This window comes from Opisthocomus hoazin, chromosome 6, assembly GCF_030867145.1.
Source record: "Opisthocomus hoazin isolate bOpiHoa1 chromosome 6, bOpiHoa1.hap1, whole genome shotgun sequence".
Lineage (NCBI taxonomy): Eukaryota > Metazoa > Chordata > Aves > Opisthocomiformes > Opisthocomidae > Opisthocomus > Opisthocomus hoazin.
The window spans coordinates 68,139,348-68,160,688 of NC_134419.1; the positions used below are offsets into that span (position 1 = coordinate 68,139,348).

The 21,341-nt window shown below is 45.1% G+C and overlaps 1 protein-coding gene across 3 annotated transcripts in view; it reads right to left on the reverse strand.

The window, feature by feature from the left end:
• Nucleotides 1-10,128, reverse strand: part of LOC104336537 (VPS10 domain-containing receptor SorCS1) — a 311,179-nt gene extending 301,051 nt beyond the window's left edge. For 2 of the 3 annotated variants that reach the window (XM_075423700.1, XM_075423699.1), the window contains exon 1: nucleotides 9,078-9,190. In XM_075423700.1, the coding sequence (XP_075279815.1) occupies nucleotides 9,078-9,107 (30 nt within the window). In that variant the 5' untranslated portion in view covers nucleotides 9,108-9,190. Of the gene's footprint in view, nucleotides 1-9,077 lie in introns of all 3 variants that reach the window. The other variant, XM_075423698.1, reaches the window with a different exon arrangement.
• Between the last annotated feature and the right edge of the window lie 11,213 nt (nucleotides 10,129-21,341).

Consider the following 21,341-nt stretch of genomic DNA (forward strand, 5'->3'; position numbering starts at 1 on the left):
ATTCCCACATTACTGATTAATTTCCCACTGACTTCTGAACTTTACGATTACTCCACTCCAAAAAAAAAAAACAAACAGTGCACCTCAGAAAATCACACATTGAGCAGGGGCAATTTATGAAGAGAAAAACAAGCCTACATTTGTTATATAAAATATTTCCCTTGAATTATTTTCTCAACCTGAAACGTGGTGGGGGAGGTGAGAATGAGGGAGGAAGAGAAACATTTGGGGAAACACACAGGATGTCTCTGTTGGGTTATCTAAACAGCCTGAGATTTACTAAACAGCCTTTCACTTACTCCCGAAGACCTGCGTGAAAATGATCTGCAAGAGCTCGTGGCACTGCTGTCCTTAAATAATCACCAGCAGAAGTGACACAAAGCCTAATACAAATAGGATGTGATCACTGACACCGAGTTGGGACCCGGTGTTGTAAGGGATCAAGAAGACTCTGCAAGCCAACTCTTAGGTTCCAAGCTGCAGCAAGAAGCGATACACAGGGCATGGGAGACATATTCCTGGCAGCAGTCTGCAAACTGTCTTGAATGAATTTCAGACACCCTCTCTAAACACCTGCTGTATCTTTATGTACTAGATGCACTCCAGTATTTTTGCCAGCCCAGACAGTCCAAGAGTATCTTCCCTACATTGCTGCTTCTACATTAGGGAATGCAATACTCTGGGGGGGGAAAAACCATCTGGTTTCTGTTGGTTTTTTTTAATGAAGGCAACCTCTCTGGGGTGAAAGTGGGTGGTGTTGGCTATTATCATGTAGTTTGCTGCCTTATGCACACTTTGTGGTCTCCTCATCCTGCCCTGAGGTTCCTCAGCCACACTTCCCAGAAGTACGGCACAGGTCAATCCCTTCATCCCACTCAAGTCACTTACTTCAGGTGGCCTTTGTCTCCTCTGGGCTACCTCTGAGATTTCCCTCCAGGAAAAGAGAAATCATAAGGCCTGCGACTCCTTTCACTGTCCTGCCCCTGCAGCAGCAGTTCTGCCCCTATCCACAGCAAAGGGGGAGAGCACTGGAGGCCCTGCCCCAACACGGACCACTCATGGCAGGGAAACTTGGCACTGACATCAAAAACAGCTCCCATTTCCCACTTTCTTCCCCCCCACTGCCTAAATCTCCACCTCTTATCCCAGCCTTCTCCTCCCTGCTCATCCCACTGCCTAAATCTCCACCTCTTTTCCCAGCCTTCTCCTCCCTGCTCACCCCACACCAGGGGCACCTCACCACAGCCTGCCCTGAGCACATCCCTGACATGGCAGCATGCAGGGCAGAAGTTCAGAGGCAGCTTTGAGTCCCGGTGTGCTATCACGGGAGAACATCACTCCCCTATTTAGGGACACGATGTGAGGTTACATTAAGTTCTTGCAGACCCTCTAAATGAAAAGAATAACATTTTAGGACATATCCTAAAATATCCTGTTCCTTCTCAAAGTACTTTCCTTTTATGTTCCCCAAGGAGAGAAAGTGCAGTACCAGGTAAAAGTGTTATTCTATTACCAGCACTGAGAATTAGGGATTAAGGGCTCTCGTGTTAACTGTTGTTTGATTTAAGAGGCAGCCAAAAAAATTGCAAGTAGCACAAAAATCATTTTACTGCATCAACTTTTATATGCATTTAAAATTCCAAAATAATTAGTCTATCACCCAATGCTGCCATTTGAGTTGGAATCAAGGCCCATTTTCATTTAACATAGAAATGTCAATTAGAGCTGTGGGAGTCATTGATTTCTTGGTTTGCTGGCCAGATATAAAAAAAAAAAAAAAAAGAGAGAGAGAAAAGATGTGCCTTGTATCAGTCTGATTTTTTTTCTCCTCCTATAAAATGAAAACCTGAATGTAGCTTTAGTTCTGGAGATCTAGTACACACAGCTTTTATGATAATATCAGTTGCCCAAATATAAGCAAATATAGTTTGAGTTGCTCTACCATTCCGAGCCCTGGGTGTCAGGTAGGATGCAGGACCCACAGGACGCCCTTGCCCTGTGAAGTAGCAGCTAGAGGCAATACCATCTCAAACACCACTAGAAGCCTCTGTGTGGGACACTGAATCAAGGTTTTTGTGTCACTGGATCATTTCTAAACATACAAAAAAACCCTGGAAATCCATTCAAAAAATGCTGCCTTGAAACAAAACAATGAAGAAAATGTTATATTTAACCTTCCAAGATATTGGCTTGTTCAGGGCTGTTTTTCAGGAGCCTGGGGATCAAAAGGAAATCAGTGTGAACCTATGAAATGCTCTGGCCAAGTTACAACAGCTTTTTCTAGGGGAAGAGGTCTTTGATGGGGCATTTTCACTCGCCTTGCTGGAGCTCTGCCCAATGTGAGGGTTGTATTCAGTCTGTCATCGTAAGAAGGACCCAGAGGACACAAGATCGTCCAAGGCTAACTCTAATCTTGCGGCTCTTCGCATGTAGAGCCATACCATAACAGACGGGTCAGAATGGGCTCTAACCTCTCCAGAAGGAGTTGAGGACTTCTGACCCCCTTGCTTCCCCCTCTGGACAGACCTCATCATGACGGCCACGTCAGAGAAATACAAAAGTCTTACTTCAACTCAGGAGAAAAGGGAGAAAACACCCTCCTATTTCAAAGTACAGTATTAAGAAGATTGAAAACTATAACCCTATTGCTTTATACAGTTTATAGCCTCTTGGTACTGTACAAATGCCAGTTGCAACTGTCAGAGCTCTTCCATTATTCTCCTTAATCTCCCCTCGTGATGGGATTTGCATATCCCACCTGTCAGCCCAGGTGGAAGCTCCTCACCATCTCCCAAACACTTTCAGAGACCAGATTCACACAACAACCAGCCCTCACGGGTCTCTTTCACCCACTGCTTTCTCTCAGTGCACAGCTATTCTTATTAACAATTTTCCACATATCTTACTTCATATTCTGTATAGGAAAAGCCCACGTTTTAGCCAGTCAAGAAATATATCTAGAGACAGATTGCAATACATAAGAAATGCCACAGCTATTGACGCATTTTTGCCAAATCATACACACACAAAAAACCACAAAACCAAAAAACCTCAAAACTTTCTGGTTAAAGAAATAAAGTTCTGCTCAAATTTACAAGAAATTTTCCAGTGTTTTCTCTCACTGATGTCTTGTTTTTAAAGGAGACTTCATATCTAGAATGAATGAATGCATGTAAAATATTTGATCATTTACACAGTAGCAAATCTAGTTCAGAAGACCAAAATTTGAAACACACGGGACTTTTAGCAATACTTTAATTTCTCTTGATTTTTTCTGGTTAAAATCCCAGTTTTTGTTTCCTCACTTTTTACTCAGCCCTTCATAAATATATTTGCATTTGCTCTAGCAAGAGATTAGCCTGAAACATTCTCAGCTTCTGCTGCATTATACTATTAATACTATTATAGATCGTTGTAATATGTAAGCAATACACAGTACATCTCACTGAAGCATTTTAATGCAGGCATCCTCCTCAGACGAATCTTTTTTGGGACCTGTTCCCTGCACTTCAAGAACCAATCTAAATGCAAAGTGACTGACAGTGGGGTCATTCCTCACCGTAGCACGCAGCTGGCTCCGGGCTCCACAGCCATATTCATTTCCTTACACTCCTCCTTTCTAATAATGCAATTGCCATGGGAGGAAGGGAGCAATGGGCTAGCACAGTGTCATACAGTGTAATGCCAGTCGCTCATGAGGTGATGTTGGCATGTTCTTCATCCACCCTTGGTAATTTTATTTGGAAGCCACAGCTCTGCCTGCAAGGGAAGGACAGAGGGTACCAACTACAACCTGTTTCATGAACACAGTGCCTGAGCCAAGAAGTCTCAGAGTGAGAAGATGTGAAAAGTGACATTTTGATTGTGATCCCTCCATTCTGGCCTGAACAGAGGAACACAGGGAATTGAAGATACTTTTGCCATGCCTTTACTGTCTCATTTGTAAAAGGGAATACATTTGTTATCATCTGCATGGAACTGTGTTCATCAAAAGCAAAAAGCTGATTCAAATTCGAGCTCTTGGGAACCTGACTCCTAGAAATTCACAGTTCACTTTCCACAATCTGTCTTACAAGCAGATACAGAGAGAACAGTGCTTGCTCAATTTAGCAAACCAGAGGCTGAAAAGGAATACGATCACTGCCTGTAACAGAGTTCCAGGGGGCATAAGTGCCAGGGAGGGAAAATAATTTTAATTAAAAGGCACACACACAAATGAAAAAAAAAAAAAAATTAATCTAAATTGCCCAATGGCAATGCTAGAACAGAAATCAGACAGAAGTTTCCAACAGTCAGAAGAATAAAGCTTGGAACAGCTATCCAGAAAGGAAAAAGGCAATAGGAAGGTGAGTCGAAAGAAACCCAACTGTTTTCAAGAACAGTTTGATCAGTTTATGGCTGTAGGATGCAGTACCTGCTGCAGCCCTGTACCTTTCTTTAAGTTCCTAATTTATAAAGTAGTTTTGAACACTTCAGCTGAAAATCCAACAACAGGATATTCACAATTATGTTGCCCAGGAGGAAATACAGTGCACTGGAAATATACAGGTGCGTTGTTATTCTGCCTTACCTATGCTCAGTTTGTCCTGTCAATAACATCAAGTAAAATCTTGCAAGTAATACCTAATGTAGAGTCTCATCTTGAGTCTCATCTTGCCTAACAGCTCTCCCACAAGAGACCTAACTCTTTCTCTGTTGTCTAGTGTAATCACCTGACAACAGCAATGATGACCTTGCAGGCTTCATCCTGCACTGGACCCATCAGTTGTATTGATTTTCTACTGTGGATGGAATATAAAACCTGTCTGGCCATGGTTGTTTTGCATCTGGTCCAGACTCCATCAGCCTGTTGAGGATCTTCTGTTGTGAAGGACCTAGCTCAGCTTTGTCTTTCCAGCCATGTAAATCACACAAGTTTGAACCAGCTGTTTAAAGGTACCTTGGCCATGTAAAAGCCAGTCTCCAGCAGGGTACATACTCAAATTCTTTGCCAAACACTTTGAGATCTACACCAACATCCAGTCCAGGAGAGCACTCTGTCCAGAGCAAGGCAAAAGTAAACTGCCTTAAACGAATGTGAAACCTATGCTGCTTTCCTTCACAGCACCACAGTACAGCACAAGCTATAGTATCAAGGCTCTTGCTCAGACTCCCTTACCTTCCGATCTCCTTCAATGTTTTTGCTATTTCTCCAGGGTACTCTCAAACGAACAAGTAAGGCACCAATCTCACTCCAAGCCAGCCTAGGACAAAAGCAGTCTAGGTTTCTTGTAAGCTCCAAGAACCATCCATATCCCAAAAGCTCATAATGGATGTCTCCTAGAGATTTGCTTGTCTCCATTAAAACCAAATCTCTCTTTTAGCTCCACACACAAATCTCTGCTAGCTGTTTTCTCCTACTCTACAGAAGAGCATTAAGGGAGCTATGGGGACTCCACATCTACAGTGTTTGGATACACCACATCAGGAAGCACGTTTGATATTACTGTGAGCTAGGAAACCTGCCAACTTCCACACGGATGATGAAATTTCTCAGTGGTGCAAAAAGGCAGGAGATCTCATTTGTGTGTATTCTAGCAGAGATTTGAGGAAGATTTTATCTCATAGGATCTTTTACTCCAGTTTCTACAGAAGCCAGTGGAAAGACCCTCAGGATGTATCAGTGCAGGTAAATTAAGCAATACCAGGACCCATTCAGAGACTCCACAGTCTATATTCTTACTATACTGTCAAAATGGTTCCAGGCAGGATGCTGGCATGGGCCAGTTAACACCTTCCTGGATTATTTCCAGCACCCAGTTCAGCTGCAACCGCTCGTCTCCGTTTTGCGGACTGACAGAGCTCAGGATTGTGGAGATGTCAGACAGCCTTATGCACCCTTGCTCACCTCCACTGGAGTCAGAGACAGCCTGAGGCCCACCTGTATTTTAATGCAACACTGGATACACTCCCGGTTCCATCCTCACCAGTCATCTGACAATCCAGGGTCCTTACACTTCTGCTGTCCTCTGGGGAGCTCCTGCTGACTCCACCGGTGAAAAAGCAAAGGTAGACAGGAGGGATTAGTGCATATGTGAAGTGTGTCCCTACAGATGTGAGCTAGGCACATGCCAAATGTTGGGCCACAGATACTGTGCTGGAGGGTAAGCTGTCCAGGGAGCACCTAAAGTCATTGACAGGCCAAAATAATTCCTGATGTAAGACAATTTATGTTGGTGGAGTTATACCTGGATGATTTGGACTACTACATATTATTCTTATTGTACCTGTGGCCGAGCACACAGCGAGTTCTCCCTCCGAGCAGAGTACCATCAACTAGGTGGTGCACACACTCAAAATGAAATTACAACCAAGCCTGAAAGAAGCTGCAAACACCCTGAACAATCCCTTACAGAAATCAGGAGACCTTTCAGGGGTCCCCTCTCCTCCATCAGAAGCATTGCAATTGTATCCAAACCACCACCAAAATGAGGGTATAGGGAACCACGCTGAAGCTGACAGAATCAGGTACATTGCAATAGAAAAAACTTGGTGGTGAGACTGCTTTAATTTTCCAGCTTTTCCATCTAAAGGGATCTCAAATGTTTTGAGGTTTGTTTTGGATTTTTCCTGCACTCACACAGATGCTGCAAACTATGACAATCTTCGTAGTGCCCCTGTGCCTGGGTGAAAGGAAAAAGCTGTTTAACAGTAGCACTTACAGAACACGATAGACTGAAAATGTGAAGAGGTGTGATGTTGTGCTGTTGGCTGTGCCACGGCAGGGAAACGCAGGCAGGAAGGCGGCAGCTACCACTGCTGGAGAGCAGCCAGGGCACCGGGGCTACACAGCATCCCTCGCAAGCAGCACCATGGGATACTCTGTGATGCCCATGCAGGCAGAACTACATACATTGTACCCTAAAGGAAGCATTTGACTCCAACCGCCTCCCAGCTCCTTCACAGATGAGAGTCCAAAACCTCCGAAGACATGGGGTAGGTGCCACACTGGGCTATCTACTGAAGACATCGCTTCAGCTGAGTCCGTGCAAGCCTGTCGTGCATCCACATCCTGCTGGGGCCCAGCTTCATTTAGTGTTGTGAGGGGGGGCGGGGTGCAATCACAGCACAAGATAGCACAGCACTGCCAGAGCCCCCAGCAGCAAGGTGGGAGCATCCCTCCCCAAACGCAATACAACCCGGAGCTCTTCGGGAACAACAGTGGCAAAATGTTTCCTCACAGCTCCCTGAAAACATTTATACACCAAGACACGCAGAAAGTAAATCAGTCACTACCACTAATAGTTCATACCACCAGAGTGGGCAGAAACATACATACATGTGTATATATATACACCTAAGAACTTGTATAATAAAACACATATAGAACAACAATATTTTTCTTGATAAATGTACAGATGAAACATAATTGCAGTGACAGCCCAGGAAAAACTGATGCCTGCTGGATGACTTTTTATATCAGAAGCTTTTTCTCAGCAAATGGGTCACTTGAAACCAGTGTCAGCCTCAATTCAATTTGTATGAACAGACCCGAGTTCCCAGAAGGCAGCTTCTGTTAGCACAACTACTTAAGAGACAGGATAGATGAGTTGCGAAGAAAGGCCAAAGTCCTTCAAAACAGGGATGACAACTATTCCTCTGTCAATTAATTGATTAAAAAGCTCCTGATGAGACCATAAAACCATATCCCAATTAACTAGGACTGAACCCCACAGTGAGGTGCTTACGACATCCGCTGTAATTCTAAATCAGGTCGCTGTGATATACCTCAATACAATTTATACCAAAAGGAATTCATAATAATTAGACCATTATTTCAAAATGTTACCAGGCTCCTAGTACTAAAAGCTGAAAGGAAGGCCAAGGATTTTTGCCAAGCAGCAAGAAACCTTCTAGCATTACAGCCACGGACACCTTAGAGGAGAGGAGCCAGAGTCCCCTTTTCTCCCGGGAAGTTGTATGGGCAATGACCACATCATGCCGGCATCCCTTTCTCTCTTATTAGCACTCTGCTTTCGGTCTCTAAGAGGCAAAGTGACAGAAGTTGGAGAATTCAGACGGACAGATCTCCCCACTTCTGCTAGTCCACAAGCGGAGTTAGCGGCGGGCAGAAAGCACACCAGGCAACTCGCTGCCTTCCCCAGGCCTCAGCGCTCTGGCTCCAGGTTACCTCTGCAACAGGGGCTGGAGGGATATGGGGCTCGAGTTAACTTAGTAACTTCGATGCCATAACCATTCCTCCAGCCTGGAAACCAGTCACCTGCTTCTCTGCCTGGTTTTGTTTTGCGTCGCTCACATCGGAGCCGTTCCACCGCTATTCACCAGAAAGGTCCAGGTTACAGGGAAGAGATGAGAACTGTATCATTTCAACACCGTGGTGACAAAAGGCAAAAAAGCAGCTTTATGCCTTGCACGGAGGCACCTCGAAGATGAAGTCCTGAAGCCCTCCAGCATCTCCCCATCAGCAGGGCCTGGGGATGAGCCCTTGGGCTGACGTGAGCTCCCGGGGCTGGGAGGAGGAGGAGCAGCACCAGAGGGGCTTTCCCAGGCCTTGCTCGCAGCTGACCCTCCCAGGCTCCCGGCGAGGGTTACTCTGGGGGGAGGCAGGGTGCGAGGACTAATCCCCCCCCAGACCGACCCCTCCCCGGGCAGTGATTGATCCTTCCCTGCCTCCAGGGTGAAGGAGAAGGGGGCTGGAGGGGGGCTGTGCTCCGGTTTATCACTCTCTGCCTCCAGGGTGAGGGAGAAGGGGGCTGGAGGGGGGCTGTGCTCTGGTTTGTCCCTCTCTGCCTCCAGGGTGAGGGAGAAGGGGGCTGGAGGGGGGCTGTTCGCAGCGGGCGGGCGGCGGAAAGTTTTTTTGCTCCGGAAGAATGGCCCTTTTGAAGCACTTCTGCCCCACTGCACACTGCTAAGCGAAGCCAATCCCCGGCGCCCGGAGGCGCAAAATCCCCCCTCGAAGAAGAAAAACCCAGCACCCCCCACCCACTCTCCCATCCCCCACCCCTCCAAAAAAAGGCGGGGGGGAAGGGAGAAAAAAGAGGAAGGGAGGACAAAGGCGAGCCCTCGGCGGTACTCACGCTGCTGTTGTGCCCGGACCAGTGCACCATGGCTTGGTTGTGCGCCGAGTCCCCGGCCAGGGCGAAGGTGGTGCTGCCCAGCCGCAGCTCCTCCAGCCCGAAGCGGGCGGCGCCGGCGCCCCCCGGCTCCCGCCCCGCCGCCGCGCCCCGGGGGCTGCGGCCCCGCCGCCGCCGGCCCGATCCCGGCCGCCCGCCCGCCGGCGGGGACGCCCGGTCCTCGGCAGGAGCCGCCGCCGGGGGCCGGCTCCCCCTGGTCTCTGTCTCGGGCTGCCTCGTCAAGCGCCGGGTCTCCCAGCCGCTGGATGTCGTCGCCGCCGGAGCCGGGGCGAGGGTCGCTCGCAGCCCGGCATCCTCCGCCTCCGTCCCGGCCCCTTGCCCTCTCTCGCCTCCCTTCTCCCCGGAGAACCTCCTCTGCTCCTTTTCTCCTCTGTCGGTCCTCAAATGCACGAACAATCCCCGCTGCGGATGTTGCTGCTGCGGCTTCACCTGGGAATGGCAGGATCTGCAAGTTATTTCTGCACCCGTAAAGCCAAAAGTGAAGAGGAAAAGCCATGTCCAGTACAGGAGAGCAACGTGCCAGGCTGGGTACCAGCCAGCAACTTTTTCCATCGCTGCTGGCTGCTGATGAGTGCGAGGGAGAAAGAGCAGGAGAGAGAGAGCAGGGTGCTGCCGATTTACCCGCCGCAGGGTAAACACGGCGAGAACTCCATAAAGTTTCGACTCTGCTGTATTAAGATGCAGCCGGGGGGTAGGGGAGCTTGCTTTCTTTCCCCCTCTTTTTTTCTTCTTGCTTTCTTTTCCTTCTTTTGCACTTTTTCCTTTTTTCCTCTTTTTTTTTCTCTTTTTTTCTTTTCTTTTTTTTTTTTTTTTTCACCAGGACTGGCGTTGCTGATCAGGCTTTTGACGGAAGGCAAAGCCACAACCACACGGGGGAGGAGCTGAATTGAAATCAGAGACAGAGAGGGAGAGAGAGAGAGGAGCGTACCCTGGCTGGTGATTTCTCCCGGCTGCCTCTGTGGAAGTCTCAGCTCGCTCCTCTCCCGCTCGCTCTCTCTCCGCTCCCTCTCACTTGGCCGCTTCTGCATCGCGCTCCTCCCGCAGCCGCCCCGCGGGTGCTCCGTGAGTGATTGGTTACTCGTCCCCCCTTCTCTCACACACACACACTCCCCCCACGCACTCCAAGAAGGACTTACCCCAACTTTGGAACTCACACCGTCTAATCCCTTCCTCCCCTGCGCTTCCCATCAGCTCAAACCCCTTCAACCAGCTCCCCAATATACTAAAACCACCACGCATGAACAGGAAGCAAACGTGCGAAGTGAAGGAACAGTACATACTCATAGGCATACATATATATGTGTGTAGTCTTTCCAGAGGAAATATTTTAACTCAATTAAGTGGCCTTAAATGTCTGAGCAGGCTGTGAAGGCTCCCTTTCTTTCTCTCCCCCTGTGACTGATGTAAACGCACTGGAGTTGCTGGGAACAGGCACCCGTGCTTGATTTCACAGAGGGAAATCAGCATTCCTACCCCTCCGTCCCCCCCTCCGCCTTTGCCTCGCTGTACCGTCACTTACAGTAGCTGCCGATGTTTAGATAAACCACTCAGGCGTGGCAGAGATGTAGTCACATAAATGCTGATGGGGACAGGGACAAGCTTTTGGAAATGAAATGACAGCAGTTGGTGGCGGGAGAGAGAGCTTCCCCGCCACTGGTTTATCAGCAGAACAAAAAAAAACTTTCTGCTCCAGCTGTCTCATGTTTTCAGGTCCAGCAATTTCTCCCCCAGCAGCTGTGCTCCTCTCTCGCTAGATCTCTTCCCCAGGGAGCAGTCGCTAGTGGTGGCCGGAGGAGATCGCCCAACCCTTATCGCAGAGGTTGGTTGGTCTCTGCCAGTCATGGGAGCCGCTGGTCCGTTGCTGCAGGCAGCACCGTTGGTGACTGCCCAGGCAGCAGGACAGGGGCCTGAGATTTAGCAGGCACCTGCAAATGTCCACAGGCTTTAAAACTGGAGGGAATTATAGGTCCTGCGGATGGAATTTTATTCCATCCCCATCTGCCTGCTCTCACTCATTCCTATTTGATTTCCAGGAGAGTTTATTTTTTAATTAATACTTTTAACATTTCTCTCCTGGCATGGAAGACTTTCTTCTATTTTTTGGCAGGGCATTTCAGAAAGAGATTTTCAGATTTGTTCCACATTCTTCTAGGGATTTCACTCAAATTCTCACTGGTGACATGTCTTGGGATGCTAGCACAAGACCACAGGAGAAGGGAGACTCACAGCAGTTGAGGCTGGGCATAACTTCATGCTGCTTACAACAATGATGGATTGTCTGCAATGTAACCATCAGACCTCAGTAAATCTACTCTAAACCAGTGAACTGCATACCTGTTTCCATATCTCTCAGCTAAATGGTTACTACTAGTTACAGCCTCTCAGTAATAATAGTTAACACTTTGCACTTAAACAACTCTTTGCCTTCACTAAGACCTGAGCTCTTCACAAAGGCCAGTGAATTTTACTCTTTTATAAATAAGGGAAAATGAGTCACAGTGTGATCAGCAAAGCAGCAAGGATTGGAGAAGCACCTTCCTTATTATCAATGCAATTCTTTGTCTTCTATACAATAGATTGACCAGATGGATCTATCCCAAAGGATGCACTAATAAGTGACACCTTCCTAGGACAAGTTTCTTAAAGAGGCTTTAATCCAAAGGGATGAAATTCAAAGAGATGAGTGGGAGAGGCAGAAAAAGAACTTGGAAGGAGGAAATTAGTAAGAGGTCAGAGGAAATTTCTCCTGGGGTTGTATTAGAGATTTGCATGCCAAGGAGTATCTAAGGCTAATGAGAGAAAAAAATCTAGCTGTCTCATTTAGGCAGATTGTTATCTCTGGATTGCAAGGAGTGACCGGTCTGTGATATGGATGTGTCTGGTAAAGCACACCTTATACACTGTGAGTACGCTATACCTGCAGAGCTCTTCAGCAGATGCATGCAAGTCAGTCACAGAGAGAAACTACTGTATCTGACCTGAGGACCACAGCCACCTTTTCCAGCACTTCACTTGTTGTGGGTGGATATAAGACAGAGACATACAGTACGAGACTTTCCCTGATCCCTGTTTCCAGGAATCATCAGTTTATGAGATTCCAGCAGCAGAAATTGCACCTCTTCCTTTAAGTTTAATAGCTACAGATGGACCTGTCTTCCCTAAATTTGTCTAATCCTTATTTACACTCTTGGTCAACTTTACAATCTGATTACCTGTGCTTTTGAATACTCATGGTCTGCACTTATCTGAGAAAGACATTTTAAATTCCCATAATCTAATCTTGTTGCCAGCCATCTTTCTGCCACAGATGATGTGATGATTGAGCCATCAGAGATAGAAAGCCAGAGTCTTTGGCACATAAGAATAATCCCCTGTCTTTTGATGTAAGCAATAGCTTTCTGAGTTGGGAACTACAGTAAGCCCCTATGCTGTCCGTGGGAAGGGCTGAATTCATATACTCAGCCAAAAAAGCAGCACCGGTGTGTAGTGACTGGACTCCATGGCTGTGCTCACGAGAAAGGAAAGGCTGCACTCGTGGGTATCCTGCCCGGAGGTTACACCTGATCCGACGTTCCGATAGCACACACTGCACTGCATGCCCAGCTCCAACCCCTGAGCAGAATGTATCTTCCAGCAGGGCTGCTACACTACCTGATCAGGAGAGTGCTCTTCTCTTTCCCACAGCCAACGTTGCCTCGAGGGAGAGGAGAGGAGCAAACCCTGGGGACCATGGAGCAGGAGACAGTCGCTGACACTGTAAAATATGATGCTATGAGAGTAAATGAAAAATGCAGGTCTCGACTGGCTTCTTCAGCCACTGCCTTTACTGGGATAACCAGTGGCAGAGTGGCAGGGAGTGTTCCTCTTCTCCAGTGAGGAACTACTGCCAAGGCAGAGACCTGCACATATATGAGAAGGTTTGAGGAGGTTCTCACTTTTGGGGTCAGGAAGCACACACAAGAATCAAGTGAAGGGAGTAGATACCAGTTCTGGGTAGCTGATACAGTGGAGCAAGCATCTTCTTAAAGATTTATCTGGCCTTGAGAAGAGAATCTGGAACAGAACGAAATGCAGCTGAGTACACAAATCTTCGGTTGGGACTGGGCAGGATCAGAGACAGGTGGAAATATGGGCTTGATCAAGGGCATAAATCCTTACAACAATGATCGCAATAATCTGCGTCTGCAGGAACCTCTTCCTCCGGAGCATTTCACACTTGCAGTCAGAGACTGCTTGTGAAAACTTGGTCGCGAGACACCTCCTGGCTCCACGGGATTCCTGTCTTATGAAACTTCCTAGGTGATGGACTCTGCATGACAGATGCATCTCAGGGACTATGCCAACATTGCCTGCACTTTGATGAAGTAGAAAGGGAGAAAGAGGAATGACAGAGGATGGAGAGAAAGAAACAGCATGGGGTGGGCTTAACCAGCTGAGTTTTCGAAACAGGGCAGGGGCATAATATAGCCTGGTGTATCTTGCTCTCAAATGTCTTTTAGGTTAGCAGTAAAGTCTCTCTCTAGTAAAGGTTTGTATGAACAGGATTTTGTGAATCTACACGCATTTTAAATCATCAATTATTTCTGTAAAGATTGCGTAATGAAGGGAGCCCAGGAAGAACACTGCTCCATTGATTCCTATCAAGCCACGATGAGTGATGGATATGGTAGTTTGACATTACACATAATTCCCCCAACCGGAATCTCTGTTTGGAGAAAAAAAAAAATTACAAATCAGGATACAACAGGGCTTTTTGCAGTTTCCCTTAGCAGAAAAAAGATCGGTCTCCCCTGTAAATATCACAAAGAGATCTTTTTTTTCTAAATAGGTTCTGGACAACTATTTCCAAGTACCTCTTATTTCAATGAACAAATGGGAATTATTTACCTATGTGGCTTGTTTTGTAGCAAGATTTGTATAGTTGGTACATAAATATTATCAGAACTAAATCCTGGGACCTCACATAGGGCAATGCATTTGAAAATTATTTGAAAAAAAATTGGAGCCAAAAAAAATCTGTATCTTCTTTCCAGTGAATTTCATTTCCTTCACTCAGATTATTTTTGGAAAGGTGATTGAACTATTTATTTTTAACACTAATAATTCCTCTAAATTAATTAACATGAAAGCTCTTCTTTGTTGTTCCAATCAAGCTCCAAACCAGTGCCATCCCAAAATTAAGCTGCTGCAGCTTTTAACAGGGGCACCCATTCATCTGCAAATGTGACGCGATTTTGCTTGAGTTGCCATAAATGTTAACAGCAAGGGCTTTTTGTTCTTTTACTCCCTCTTGCTGCAGCCTGTTGCAAAGACTGAGGTTTAAAGTAATCTCGAAAAAAGTGCAAGGCTTTACCACTTTTTAATTTAAAGAGTCATTTTGCTTTGCTAAATCCTCAGGTGGAGATTTCAGATAGCAGTTTATCTGGCAAGGAGAGCTCGATGGCAAGCAGATTCAGTGTGATTGGCTCTATGTACAGGATGACACTCAGCACCCATACCTGGTGCCAGTCTTCCTTAAAGCACTGTTTATATTGAAATACCTGGTCATGCTTATCAGCCAGCAGCTCTCTCTGGGGACAATAGGAGTTGTTTGGATATTTATCCTCTGGAAAGTCTCTCATGTAGGCTCCTCTGTTTCATTTCCACTTCTGGATCCAAAGGGTTTTCACACCAGACCACCACTGACAGCAAACCTCATACCCATGGCACAGATTCTGCATTTCATTCTTTGGGTACAGACCACATTCCTGCTCTTCCAGAAACTTCCTGGGCCAGCTTTGCACAATGATTTCAGTGATGAACTAGGGGTGTATTTACCATGTGAGGAACGGAGCATGTGACCCCCACAAATAAGCTTATACTCCCGGAACTCACATGAAGAAGTGATACTCGCATGGCTGCACATCTACCACATCAAACATGATGTTGAATCCAGCCCTCTTTGCCATTATGCCTATAGATCCTAGCATTTAATCCTACCTATGCCATTTCTTCTCTAGTGACACCTGCGCCTCTATGCTGGGCTTGCATTTCACTGGTCCAGTGATCTGCTCCCCTTGTGATCTGGAGACATCAACCCATTCCCACTCTGTGCTCCTGAGTGCTGCTTCCGTGTCAGGGATTACTGCAGGATTTAGGAGCTGAAAACATCCCAGGCTTCAGAGGATGGCTGATGAGAAAATCTTCTGCTTGAAATTCCCAGCTGGCATTCTCTCTTGATCAGCTTTAGCAGCCTAAGAAAACCTGGAAAGCTGCCCTGAAAAGCTGGTCTTAGATTCTGCTGGTTTTTGTACTTTAGTAAAGCAGAATTGCAAGGACTGCACTTGTGTCAGGACTGCAAGTACTCAGCTAGTGCTCTGAGCTTGCAGCTAAGGAAAAAACTGAACTGGAGCTCAGAGCTAGAATGAGCTTTATTATAACAACTTTTAAACTAGTAAACATTGGTGGAAGGAGGAAGCCTGAGGTGTATCTCATAGTCAAGTCATTTACCACCGCTAATATGAATGATAACCACAGGGATGACCCAGTAACTGTCACATTTCATTCTGACTGTTTTAAAGCAACCCCATAATACCCAAAAGGTTTTTGCCATTAATAACTGAAATGTATGCTGTGGACATTTCCAACCACATGAAAGGCAAGAATGTAACCAAGAAAAATGAAAATGGCTTTAGCCAAAACAAATAATGCTCGCCCAACCTGATTGTCTTGTGTTACTAAATAGCTGACTATTATAACACCGACTCCCACAACATTCTTATGGTAAACTGAGGAAGTATGGGCAAATCAAAGCAATTGACAGAGGTCTGAAAGTTGGCTGGACCACTGGTCTCAGAGGTTGAGAATCAACTGTCTGGAAAAGGTCTAGGAATTGTGCTGGGGTCTCTCTGCAAATAACACAAACTGCATATTCATCTGCCGTTGGCAAAGCGTCATCAGGAGATCAGAAGAAACTGTAAACTCCTTAGCACTGCAGAGGCTGAACATGGAGTACTGTTTCTGGTGTGGGCCCCCGATTCAAGAGGGGCATGAAGAAACAGAGGAAGCTTACCAGGTGGAGGGCTACCAAGGTGGTAAGCACACGACCTACAAGGAGGCAGCTGAGAGCTGGCTTATTTAGCCTGGAGAAGAGCAGGCTAAGTGCAGGCTAAGAGGCAAGCAAATAGCATCCTACAGCTACTTGAGAGGGAGTTACGAAGACAAAGAAGCCAAACTCTTCTTGGTTGTGGCAGATGCTAACACAAAGAGAAGACAAAATTAGTGTTTAAAACGTTCAGACTGAAAATTAGGGAAAGCTCACACAGAAGCTAGTGCCACTCCAGGATGGGTTCTTTAAATTGTAAAATCTCCCTCAGGAAGATCAGGTTGGCCATAGCCAAGTAATGACAGCATCTTGGCTTCAAGTTGGAGGTTGGTCTCTCCTAACCAACATTTCTCTGAATATTTGAACCTATGAGAGGCAAAAAGCTCAAGAAGAAGATGTGTCTACAGCTAAAGGCAGGAATAAATCCCATCTCTCCCCAGAATAAAGCCAGTAACATGTTCAAATGACGAATGGTTCCCAGGTTCAGCATGAGCTTAGATACCATCCTGTAGTGAAATTCGGATTCTTCCAGAGACCAGTCCAGTTCTTCTTTCATTAGGTGCCTGTATCTCCAGCACTAGTTTAGCAAACCAGTGGGGACTCAGGCAATTTCATGCTCTTCGGTCCCATCCCACCTACCTTAAGTATTGTTGCAAAATCTTGTTGCCAAACCTTTGCAGAATCCTACAGGACCCCCAGCATTTGTTTGAGAATGGGGTAAACTGGAGTTCTAGGTCTACTGTAATGCTACCACCAGTGGCGGTTTCTATTGGCAAACAACAGTCAGAGACAGTTGTGCTGTAACATCCTACATCAGTCCATACTAAAAACCTTGGACTTTACCTTACTCTCTCTGTTGTTCCCCTGGGCATGTATTTGTTCTGTATCTGGCTTTCAGTATGTTCCTTTCTCTTCTTTGTGTGGTGATGGAAACCTTCCTTTCCATGACAAACAGATGGTCTTTACAGCTGTATTGGGTTTACGTGTCAAGGTTTTGGTAACGGGGGGGTGCTACAGGGGTGGCTTCTGTGAGAGGCTGCTAGAATGTTTACCCTATGTCCAATACAGCCAGTACCAGCCGGCTCCTGTATGGACCTGCCGCTGGCCAAGACTGGACTGATCAGGAACGGTGGTAGCACCTCTGTGATAACATACTTAAGAAGGGACCCATGCTGGAGCAGTTCGTGAGGAACTGCAGCCCATGGGAAGGACTCATGCTGGAGAAGTTCATGGAGGACTGTCTCCCATAGGACGGACCCCATGCTGTGGGATGAGTGTGAGGAGGAAGGAGTAGCAGAGACAATGTGTGACGAACTGATTGCAACCCCCATTCCTCATCCCTCTGCGTTGCTCCAGTGGACGGAGGTAGAGAATCCAGGAGTGAGCCCAGGAAGAAGGGAGGGGTGGAGGAAAGGTGTTTTTAAGATTTGGGTTTATTTCTCATTATCTTACTCTTATTTGATTTGTAATAAATTAAACGAATTTCCCCAAGTCGAGTCTGTTTTGCCCATGACAGTAATTGGTGAGTGATCTCTCCCTGTCCTTGTCTTGAGCCTTTCATTACACTTTCTCTCCCCTGTCCGGTTGAGGAGGAGAGTGATAGCGCAGCTTTGGTGGTCACCTGGCATCCAGCCAGGGTCAACTCACCACAGCAGCTATTCAAAATCAGTTGCAAGCTGCTTAGCTGTGTCCATTGAGTTATTTTCATTCCTGCATCTTCGAGGCCTTTCCAGTTTCTCAAGGGAATTGTGGCTGTGGGATGCCACTGGTTGTCTTGCAACCTTGAAAATCTGCAATTTGAAGCAGGGTGATCAAGTGCAGATAATAGTTTCCTGTGAACAATAAATATCACTCAAAGCTTCTTCCACAGAGTCAGGATACTTCAGTAACAAATCTTCTTAAAAGCCTAACAGGCATAAAAATAATTTGTATTTTCTCCCTTTTTCAGATATTACTGAACTTTAGCCATCACTGGGGAAGTTCGCCTGACATTCTATCAGCTCTGGGTTTATCTGTATTGACAGGACAATAAAAATTCTTGTCTATCACTCTACCACTGTCACCTTTGTCTTCTTCAGTTGGTTATGGAAGAATTTAATGGAGGTAAGAGAATAATGATGAAGAGAAAAAGATTACAAACTTAATGGGCTGTGAATGCAGTTTATACTTTGTCGTCATTACAGATGGTGTTTCCTTGCTTGTGCACCTTGCTTGATTTCTTTTAGCCAGAAGTGTTGACAAAGTAGATGTTCCAGGTACAGCTGAAGGTAAAATTTCTCCTAAAAGAAAGAGAAGACAGAGAAAGAAGATTATTCTTCTATCCTACCTTTTTACTGCAAGAAAAATAAAAAAATGAAAAAACAAGAACCCTTGAGGCTGATTGAAGATGTGAGCTTGCTCATTGACAATATTTTATTTTGGGACTGAACAAATGACCAGGTAAAAATTTCTGTGAGGCAACTCTGTCCTGCTTCACTGATACATCATTTCTTAAGTCATGGTCAGAAATCCTTTTCTGGAGACAGCTGCATCACTCACAGATCAACCAGCAGTGCTTTTCATATACACACTCCCATGGTACAACATCAGGAGAGATAGATCTGGTCGTCAGGTAAAACTGCTATTACTAACCCAGCTTGTTCTGCCTAAAACAAGTTAGAGGATACTCACAGGAATTGTTCTGCTAGTTGATAATCAGTGTGATACTTTGCAGCAGACATCCGCATATGAGCATTACAATGCAAAGTCAGAGACACCTTTCCCATCAGGGCAGCAGCTTGGAAGGTTAGTGCTTTCATAGGATCCACCTGGCCAGAAATGAAGGCAGGTGAAGAGAGGAAATGTTCCTCAGACCTTTTCTCCCTCCTGCCTGGTAGCTTCTTCAACAGCCTCTCAGATCTGTGGCATCCATCTACCATTTCATAGCTTGGTGGGACAGAGAGAGATACACCTCCTAATGAGGGCAGAAGAAGTATTGATGAGAGATATTATGTTTGTTTTCTTTCCTTTCTTTAAACAAAAAGAAAAAAAGACTAGTCCTCCTAACTATGGAGAACAGCATGAAGACAAGGCTTCTACTGGCTCAAAATCTAACAACTGAAGTGTTTCAACACAAAATATGAAGACAAAGCAATCAAATTTAAATATTCCATTTCAGCACCTTGAAAATGAAGGGTTTCCCCTTTTTTTTCTTAAAAATGGTGTTCTGGAGCTAATTTTGCCTGCTTGAAAGGTTTTTAAAAGTATGTGTGTTTTAAAAATATATGTACATGAAAACACATAAAAGGAAATACTTTTTTGCAAGCTGAACAAGCTTTTGCATTCAGCTTGAAATGAGTCTTTTATTTCTGAACTCTTTTGTCCCCTTTTTTAATTCAATTTGGCCAGGGAATTAAAAAAATCAGGTATTCATATGACTTTAATTGTTTCAGACATTTGCCAGAACACCTTGCAAAATAAAATAATTTCTCTCTATAGATTTGGTACTGTGTTCATTTCTTGCCCAGAGCTCTTAGCAATTTATCTGGGACATCTGTGGGTGTAGCACCTGGAAGATTAAGCTATTTAAAGCTCATACACAGATATTTGTTTCTGGTAAACGGGACCCTGATAATGATAATTTATTTCAGGGTTAAATTTTATATTACGTATAAAGGGACTCTATGAAATCATTTCATAATTAATTGAAATTAGTTAAGCTTTTAATGAATCCCTTAGTAAAATGCAGAAAGAAATCTCCTCATCGTCAGTCAAAAGACTTTGTTCCAGAAGAATCAGATTTGTGAAGTAAGGGTGGGTGAAGAAAAAACAATAAATCTGACTGTTTAATACAAGTATATATGCACAAGGATCAACAAATAGCCCAAGCAGTAGAAGGAACTCATAAGCAATGCTTCTGCTGATTTCATTGCAAGCATTCCCTGAGATTCTATTTCTTTTCAGAAGGGTTTCCATGTGGATGGCCCTGTGTTTAATATCTATTCTCATATCAAGGAAGCATAGGGGAAAACCTCCATTTGGATGGAGTTAATAATAACTCAGGGTTTGTGCTTTTCTTATGCCAAAACTGTGCTTGCCAAGGTTTGGAGCCCTCCAAAAGCATATCTTAGTCCAAGTCTCAATCGCTCTGATTTTCTTCTCTGTTTGAAACAATGTTTGTTCAAAAGACATTAAGTGTGCTTCACTTTTGTCTCCGCTCAATCCAAAGTAAATTTTAACATTTTTATCAAGACTCCTTGATATCCTGTTTAAAATGGTTTCAATTTTCCGGTCTGGCCAAGTCTCCGTGTACATTTCAGTTCATTTAAGTCTGATTGCAGTCAGTGGGAGTCTTTTCATTGATTTCAGTGGAATTTGGGTCAGGTTCATTTGCAGCATAACTTACATATGTTTGCTGTCATGGAATAAGCCAGCTATCATAGCAGCGGCATCCAGGGAACTTCAGAGAACACGGAATAAATCCAGGATCTTAGACCTTGCTTGGGATTAATTTGAGCAAGTGCTGGCTTATTACTGGAAACTGCTCTATATAACGCATCAGGAGCATCTGCCCCTTCACTGCAGTAAGAGCTTCTTTTCTGTTTCAGTCTCTCCCAGCAGTCAGCTCATTTTAATATTTAATACGGTGCCTCGGTCTCCTGTAAGATTCCCTTATCATGATATCAAATCCTCATTGACACACTCCGGGCATTTTGCTGCCTTGAATGTCAGCTGAAGGACTCTTTGACTTGAAAACTCAACATCTTTTACACAGTTTTGTTCTTTTTGCGGTTTCCAAAACAGCAAAGATAAATAAACAAGACATGGGGTCTGGACTGTTTTCCTGTTTTGTTTTGCCACGTAGGTGCATCTCTCTGCACAATCTTATTTTGTCTTTGTTGCTGTTGTCTTTGCCAGACAATGTAATTATCTTGAATGGTGGGTGGCCAACAAAGTTTTAATTAGATCCAGGGGGATTTGAGCAGGACTATGTATTAAAAAAAAGGCAAAAAATGTTGCTAGAATTGTTGTTTGTTTACATTGTGAGGCATCTCTTGTGAAATATGACATCGCCTCTTTGCATTCCCAGTTCTGCCCTCGCTTCTCCTGCCTTGCTCTTTCACTTGGTTGACAGGGAATGGCGT